The sequence below is a fragment of the Rhagoletis zephyria genome, unplaced genomic scaffold (genome assembly GCF_001687245.7).
Source record: "Rhagoletis zephyria isolate East Lansing unplaced genomic scaffold, Rhagoletis_zephyria_1.1 Rzeph_scaffold_03403, whole genome shotgun sequence".
NCBI classification, from domain to species: domain Eukaryota; kingdom Metazoa; phylum Arthropoda; class Insecta; order Diptera; family Tephritidae; genus Rhagoletis; species Rhagoletis zephyria.
The window spans coordinates 45,877-55,015 of record NW_016160486.1 but is presented as its reverse complement, the minus strand read 5'-3'; the positions used below and the strand labels follow the sequence as shown (position 1 = coordinate 55,015).

Genomic DNA, 9,139 nt, shown 5'->3' with positions numbered 1-9,139 from the left:
GAAGACTCTAGATGTCGCCACGCCAGAAGAAGTTAAATATTGCGCCTAAATATATGTACTATTTATATACGTCACAGGGGAAATGGACGACACGCCATTTCTTTAAATGAAATAAACTGCTGCTATATGTATGTATGTACATATCAGGGTTGTTGCGAATATTCGCATTCGCATTCGCCACCGCGGAACTTCCGCATAAATTTTGGCATTCGCATTCGCTTTCGCATTCGCAATAATCAATGCGGAGCTTTTGCGAATGCGAATATTGTACAAGTGCACTGATAAAACGTATATCTGGCAAACAAAAATTTTAGCAAATATTTTTTGCCTGTAGAGATGCTACGGTAAGACTCTCCCCTACGTCCACCTTCTGTCGTAATTTAAAGTCAAAGCGTAAGATAATAGTAGGTATTTCCAGCGGAAATGTTCAACGGCTGGCTATAAAGAGAATCGAATATTATTTGTCAAAGGTCTGTTGAAAAAACTGGATGCATTTCTAGTTGTTTTCTACTTTTTCTTAGTGTAATTATATTATATGTAAATATATTTTTTTAGTATAGTATGGAAAGGGCTTAACTCACATCGTAGCTGAAATACAAAAAGCCGTAACTAACTAAAAATCCAAAATTAACTTTTTGATTGATTATGATGCATTTCATCAAATCCTAAGTCCCCACATCGTTTTAGGCAATACAAAAATTTAGTTAGTTGTGGTTTTTTGCATTTCAGCAACAATGTGAAATAAGCCCTTTTAAAATAGTATTAGCGATATATATGTTGGAAATTTGCGTTCATTCCCCTAAAAAAATATATTAAAATACAATGAGCGCATGGAATGGATCAAAAAAACGGATTTGATGGCTTATGGTACCGACAGCGGTGAGTAATTAATTGTGACTGCCTGCAACTAGGAAAAGCTGAGCTCAACTAACTAATAAAAAAAAACTAATTACAAGGTATTCATTACAGGCGAACTTTTCCTAGAAGTCACCCGAGAACTAAGCAAATCTGAGACCTTTATCGTCCGTGATTCCATATTTCAAATTATTATAAAAAACGGGGTACCTTTTTAACAAAATAACAAATTTTAAACTAATTCTGCTGGCAGCCACGACTTTCAAAACAGAAATTTCTTCACAGGTTCTCCAAATTCTGAAACAATCAAAAGAATTGATGCTCCAAATTGGAACACAACCATGTTTAAACAGCGATCTTGCCATGATACTAGATTGTAAAGATGAAAGTCAGGAGGATACATCCGACATTTGCAGCCCCGATGCAATTCCCAAAAAGGAACTGTTGCACCGCAATAAAAAAAGAAACATAACTGAAAGTCCTCTCAACTGGTGCAGCGTCAATCGAAGGAATTTACAATTTTGTCAAGTTTCAAGTTTGTCGCCTCGTGCGAATAGTTATTTAGTGGCGCAGGTTTGATTTACGACCCGTTAAGAATCAGGCTGTGACCCGAAAAGGCAGCAAAATTACTCTTTCTTAAATTCAAGTCCCAATTTTTTAATTGAAGTACTAAATAAAAAACATTATTAAAAATTACTAACTATTCCATTTTTTATGTACCTAAATCACCTAATGTACTCACCAAAATTATTTCTTAAAAATATTTGACATCCGCATTCGTATTCGCATCCGCGGATGTTAGCTTTTAAACATCCGCATCCGCATTCGCATCCGCGGATGTCTAAAATTCCACATTCGCAACATCAATAGTACATATGTATGTTTATACTAAATGTGAGCAAACAACATTGTGATTGCATAGTCTTCTGTTCTCTTTCACTGCAAGTTGAATTATTTTAATATCTATTTCCACGTTTTTCGTTTTCAATGTCATTAATTGTTTATAATGACTTTTGCTAAAATTTCAAAATCAAAAGTTATCAAAACAAATTCTGTAGGACTGAGAAATATTATTTTATACTTTTTAGTCCATTTATAAAAGCGTTGTATATTAAAAAGTTTTTATTTTATTTTATCTCAATAAAACAGCGCATTGTGAAACCACTCAACTCAACTCAAATGGAGTGGGTGCCTAAGTAAATACTAAAACGTGCCCTTTATTCACCGTTTCGTTTGCTCATAAACATTAAATGACTTACTAGTGCAATTAGGTAAAATGTTTCAGTACTGAAAATCAGTAATTTAAATGAACTCAGCCAAATGTAATTCATCTTGATGTCACATGTTATTGTTGGTGGTCAGTGTTGCCATTTTAGCCGTTTTCCGGCTAGATTTAGCCGGTTGCGATAGTAAAAAGCCGGAGAAATTTCGGTTTGGCCGGAAGCCGATTTGTTAGCCGTTTTGTAAAAAAAATTAGCCGATTTTGCTATTGTTTGTTGTTTGTTTTCTTAAAATTCAAATATATACATATATATGTTTCCATTTTTGACTAAGCGATCCAAAATCTGTTAGAAATGGCTACTAGACTGAAGTTTTATTCGCAAACTTAGAAAATAACAAATTGTTTCACTGGACTTTTTTAAACAAACTTTTTTTGCTGACAACTTATTTAAATTCCCAAAACCGAAGGCCAATTGGAATTAAAAGAACCAACACTGAAATGCGTCAAAATGAAAGTAAAAGAGCACAAATTTCCATCTAAAGCAAAACTCTCTCGGAAGACAATAGGTTTTTTCGAAAATTATCACTCAAAATATCAGATAGTAAGAAAAAATGCTCCCTAATTCTCTCTCAAGTATAGAAACTTGCAAATTTCTGCACGAACGCAAATTTGCAGGAACTTGCAAGTTTTCCTGCCAGCTAGTGTCCACGGTTGCATTTCAAACATAAGAAATTTGTGTAGAATTTTTAAAATTCTTTCAGAGGAGCAAAAAACAGGATCTACATGTATATTTCTTGTTAGTCCGACTTTCTTCAACATACGTTTCAATTGCTTTGTAGTAGTAACTGTCGGGTTTCCTATATCGACTCTGGTTGAGATTGCATTCCGAGTACGTTTCAAATCACTGGAATTAACAAAATTAATTAAGTAAACAAGTGTTTACTTAAATTTTTGTTAAGTTTGTAATTTTTTAAATTTGACGAATTCGAAAAAAATGCAACCATGTGCCGCAATCATATGTTTTTCATAATTGCAAATTCTTGCTGGCAAAACTTTTTCCAGCTTGAATTTGCAACTTCTCTCCAAGAACTAGTCTTTCTACTNCGCTCAAGTTTGTAATTTTTTAAATTTGACGAACCTTTTTATTCAAATTATCGTCGACAAAAAATGCAACCATGTGCCACAATCTTATGTTTTTCCTAATTACAAATTCTTGCTGGCAAAATTTTTTCCAGCATGAATTTGCAACTTCTCTCCAAGAACTAGTCTTTCTACTTATGATTTATTTAAATAAAACATGTGAAATTTAGTTGAAACAGTTTAGCCGTTTTTAGCCGGTTTTTTTTCCAATTTAGCCGGTTGGTCCAAAAAGTTCTGGCAAGACTGTTGGCGGTTAGTCGATAATACCATTGGAAGTTTGTGCATATCCATATTACATATGTATAAGCTCACTCATATGCATGCCTGTATGTTGTATGTCTACATGTGCATGGCAGTGTTGGGAAATGAAATTGTTCCTTTAGTACGAAATCTGTACAAAAACTGTACTCTTCGACTGTCAATTGTATTGAGTTTTTAATTTGCTCATATATTTTTTTAGTGCATGCATACATAGATTCCCTTCAAGACCAATGTATGTAGGTACATTTACATATTTTACACTTTTAACATAAATGTGTATGCACATATTTAAGGTACACTTCTTAACAAAAAAATTTTGTTAAGTTATTATGAATGGATAACAGAGAGATCTTCTTTGAATTCAGTACCTACTAAAACCTGACATTTAAATAGTATTTCAAGTGCTTATCAAAACTTTACGTCGCGCACATATTGACAAGATTGGCTATTTATCTTAAAATTATTTAATTTTAATTATTTGTTTATAAAAATGCAGTTTATTCTTTAACAAAACCCGTATAAATCCAAGGTTCAATCTTAACGCAACGTTAAAAAAATCAGCAAACTTTCGTAAAAATGTCGAGCTTTTTATAAAGTGCAAGTTTAAAATAGCTGCGACTTATCGTCATACTTAGATAATATGGAAGAAAATGGCCGACATCGTCAAAAATATGCCACACTTCAACGGTAAATCCCAGTTACTTTGAACTTTGACTTTATTATACCAAAAATTAAAGGACCAAAAAACCGCAAAATATAAAAAAAAATTTAAATAGAAATAGAAAGCTCGAAATTTTTACGAAAGTTTGTCGATTTTTTTAATGTTGTTCAAAGATTTAAACTTATTTTCATACAGTTTTTTTTAAGGAATAATTTATGTTTTTATAAGCAAGTAATTAAAATTTAAAAATAATAAATTAATAGTCAAATCTAGTCAATATGTGAGTGTCGTAAAGTTATGATATTTATGAACATCTCTTTCTTAATTAACGATGACACTGTTTCTATATGAAACTGATTTCGACATTTTGTTTTATTAAGATTTACCAGGGACATGAACCGGGCGAAATATTTGGACGGTTCGGTTCAGCGGTTCGGACCATTTTTGCACTTTTTGATTGGTTCGTCAAAGCGGTTTTTTTGCTCTTTGAACCGGGGTTTCGGTTCGGTTCAATGGTTCGGAAATAAAAAAAATAACGCGTAACGAAGAAAGGTCTTTGTTACAAGTGGATCTAAGCAAAGTGGTTAGTTGGTGTAATGCAAACTACATGCCACTAAACCTTAAAAAATGTAAGGTTATGTGTTTCTCTCGAAGGGCAGTTCAACCAACTGTTTATTCTATATCAAATTATAATCTGGAGCAGGTATCCAATTTTGTCGATATTGGTATCCCAATGGATTCCAAACTCAATTTCAACCTTCATTTTAATGTTACAGTCAATAAAGCCAGAGGCGTTTTTGCATTTGTAAAGCGATAGTCAAAAGAGTTTAAAGATCCTTATGTTACAAAAGCTCTTTTTACCACTTTAATTAGACCTATACTAGAATACGGATCTATTGTCTGGAATCCCCGGTACCAAGTTCATTTAGAAAGGATTGAATCAATTCAAAAACAATTTTTGCTTTTTGCATTGCGTGATTTTAACTGGGATTAAGACTACAATCTCACACCTTACACTAGTCGTCTAAAGCTCATAAATTTGCCTACACTCGCAAGTCGTAGAGAAATGCTAGATATAATATTTATCGTAAAATTAACGACGGGCTTGATTAGATAGCCCAGCCCTTCTGGCTGAGGTAAATTTTAATATTTCCTGTCGAGTGTCAAGACACTTTTGACTTCTGTTTTTGAAGCCACGCAGGACTAATTTTGGACTCGATTTTTACTATAAAGAAAACTATCATTTCCACTCTCAATAATTGAAATACTATCTTTAGCATATCCAATGAGCTGATGAATTTTTTTCTGTAGCTGAATAGTTTTAGATCTCGACACTTAAACTCCTGTTTCCACGACTCTGTACCAAAAAAAAAACATATTAAAAAAAAAGTTCCGTACGTCATGCGGACTGCGCCCCTCGTTTCGGTTGGGCGGGAAATGAGCGTAAAAACCGTTGGCATTAATTAATTAATTAAAAAATTTAAGCGTCAAGATTCAAGTGCAACAACACGCAAGGATAAATGTCATGTGTCTGTCAAATGAGATAGGTTGCCATTACATTTGATATTGGCACATGGTAAACAAACTTTTGGTTGAAACGAGCATTTAAACCTTTATGAAAAGTGGTTCGGTTTTCGGTTCGGATCCAACATTTGTGAAAAATTCGGATCGGTTAATGGCTCAGTTAGTTTATATAAAAAAAACGGTTTTCCGGTTCAAAACCGGTTCGGTCCAAAACCGGTGGGCAATGGCCCAGTGAGCAATAGCACTTTCGTGCTATTCAAGAGATCCGAGTTCAATCCACGGCAACGAATTTTTTTTTTTGAGTTTTATTGCTTAAAAAATGCATATTTTTTATTTTATTTTACGTTTGGAAACTTTTTTGATTCATCTTTTTTCTTTTAGTTTCAGTTTCTCAAATTTTTAGTTTTTCCTGCTTTAAAAAAATATTCTTTCCATTTCGCTTAGTGTCTAGAAAACTTATTGCTAAACGATAAATATAATAACACTATTAGCACATCTNTCCGAGTTCAATCCACGGCAACGAATTTTTTTTTTTGAGTTTTATTGCTTAAAAAATGCATATTTTTTATTTTATTTTACGTTTGGAAACTTTTTTGATTCATCTTTTTTCTTTTAGTTTCAGTTTCTCAAATTTTTAGTTTTTCCTGCTTTAAAAAAATATTTTTTCCATTTCGCTTAGTGTCTAGAAAACTTATTGCTAAACGATAAATATAATAACACTATTAGCACATCTTTCAATTAGTTATTCCAAATACAGAACAGGGCTTTCAAGATAGTTGCCGGAATATAAAGACTTTTGCCTTTCGAAAGACTGAGGTGGGTTGAAAGACAGATGCCAGAATTGGCCTGTTTGTTTCTTAGCAAACAATTTAATTAAATTTAAAAAAAAGTTTCCTTTTCAAAGCAATAAAATCTATAAATCAACAGAAAATTAGACCAAAAAAGCAAAAAAATTCAATAAAGATATTTCATAAAAATTAAACAAGAAAAAAGAAAAATAAAAAACGAAAAAGAAAATTTTCCTGCCCTAGGACTCGAACTCGGATCTCTCGAATGNTAAAAAAAAGTTTCCTTTTCAAAGCAATAAAATCTATAAATCAACAGAAAATTAGACCAAAAAAGCAAAAAAATTCAATAAAGATATTTCATAAAAATTAAACAAGAAAAAAGAAAAATAAAAAACGAAAAAGAAAATTTTCCTGCCCTAGGACTCGAACTCGGATCTCTCGAATGGCACGCCAGTGCTCTGCTCACTTAGCCATTGCGTCTGTTCAGCCAGCGCGCGCAAAATGATATAAATACTTATTTTTATATTTTATTTCACACTGAACGAAAAAGGTGAGTGATACCACAGAAATGAAGGGCCACAACTGGGGCCATACTAAAATTTTGTATTTCATAATTTTTAACTCTGAGAGGAAACATTAATTAACAGATTTAACGATCATTAGTTAAGTGCCCGTTAGCGCTAATTTAACCCTTTCGGCCCCGCTCTTGAACCAACTGTCCGAACATTTTTTTCATGATTTCCGTAATTATTAGACCTAAATTAAGGATTTTTGAAGATTTCAGACTTCTGGAGTTATCGGGTCACTAGATATTAGAAGTTGCTTATAAGCAACTTTGGGCCGTTGAGGAAGTATTTCGTAGCATTCAAAAATTAAAACAAGGTTATGAAAATATACTTTTCGCTCTTTATTTATTGAAGAATATTTTTTGGCAGTATAATACCTCACGTATGATACGATAGAAAACAATTTTTACTTGTGTTGCATCATAGGTGGATATTACATTTCATTCATTTTGATAGGGGTGTTCCCGTCTTGCAAAGGCGGCATCGACCTTTATCTCCCCATACCACCCAATGGCTGCTTTCATCATATATCTTCGAATTTGGCGGATCATAAGTCACTTTACGGCGCTTGGAACTGGAACTGGATGCAAAAGAAGACGGAGATGACTGTGATGAATCTATTTTCTCTTGTTCCAAAATATTTTTACTGGGTCGTCCTCTTTTCCTTTGTACTGAGCTCGAGATGGTTGGTGCAGCATTTAACAACTCATTTGCTATTTCCATCTGAAATTTTATAAGTGGCATATGCTTTGCGTTCTGCTCGACCATTTTGAGGTGCTTGCGATACAAAAGCCAGGAATTTGTTACAGCCGTTCCCAAAGACCAGTAAAATATTCGCAACTACCATTTAACAGAACGATGATTGATTTTATAGAGCTCCATAAGCATGTCAGAGAGGTCAACTCCTCCCATGTGATACAATAGCTGGTTTCGCGACATCAATAAACTGTTTTTTCTTTGCGCTCCAACGACGGCATGCTCCAATTGGATCATCTCCAACAAATGTAGATAACAACTGCACCGCTTTGCTGTCCAACCAACGAACTGAATCAATTCCATGGTTGACTTCGCACTTCATATCGTAAGATCCTCTGCCAAGCTTTTTCAAATCAGATTCGGATTTCAATTCGCAATTGCCCATTCGGTTTTTTCTGACAGTGCCGGTTCTTTCAAAGATACAATAAGACTGACCGAGGTAAACCAGTTATCGAAGTACAGCTTTTAGTTTTTAAATTCCGGGACCGCGGATGCGAAATATAAAACAATGTCAGATGATATTCCAAGTCCATATGAGGGGCAAGTTCCATCACCAACATAGAGAGCGAAGTCATATATAATTCCCAATGAACCTGCTCGGGTAAACATTTTCATTCCCCATTTATGGGGCTTGGCGGGATTATATTGCTTGAATACTGATCTTCCTAAAAATTTTAAGTACAAGGAGTCCAAAAATATTCCTTTTTGACATCGTGAAAATTTGACCTTACCTTTGTATGCTATTACTTGCTCATCAATACTTTGGTGTTCCTCTTGAGGTAGACTGTTAAATTTGTCTTTGAGGATCAATTAAATTGGATATACTTTGTAAAGCTTATCATAGTTAGAATAACCTTGTTTTATTTGCTCCGATTTGTCCGAGAAATGGAGGAACTACTTTATTTTCTTCAAATTTGTTGCATGGCATCGAATCGGTTACTGCAGTCAACTTTAGCTCTTGGGTCCATGCCATTTTGAAATTCGGAAGCTGAATCACACCCAAATATAACAAAACGCCAAAGTATCGACAAATTTCCTCTTTAGTGCATTTAAGTTCAGACTCAGACTCTTGAAGTGCATATAAGTTAGTCTCTTTTACAATCAGCTCAATAACTGCATCATCAAAAAACGATCTGAAATACTCTATTGGTCTATTCACCATTTGAACATCTTCTACAGGCTTTTTGAATGGTACGTCTTTTACACCAAATGGTTTTTTCCTCCATCGCAATGTAGACAAGTCTACTTTTTCAACGACAAGAATTTCTGAACACTCTGGATACTCTTCAGCACGTTCTTCAGTGGCGATAGCTTCTAATAAGTCGATCTCGATTTCCTCACCTTTCTCCAAAACATCTTTCAAATT

The 9,139-nt window shown here is 33.9% G+C and overlaps 1 protein-coding gene across 1 annotated transcript in view; it reads right to left on the bottom strand.

Annotated features, from left to right (window-relative positions):
* Positions 1–8,617: 8,617 nt before the first annotated feature.
* Positions 8,618–9,139, bottom strand: part of LOC108368935 (uncharacterized) — an 18,159-nt gene continuing 17,637 nt past the window's right edge. The window contains exon 4 of the mRNA XM_017623902.1: positions 8,618–9,129. Coding sequence (XP_017479391.1) covers positions 8,618–9,129 — 512 coding nt within the window. The remainder of the gene's footprint in view (positions 9,130–9,139) is intronic.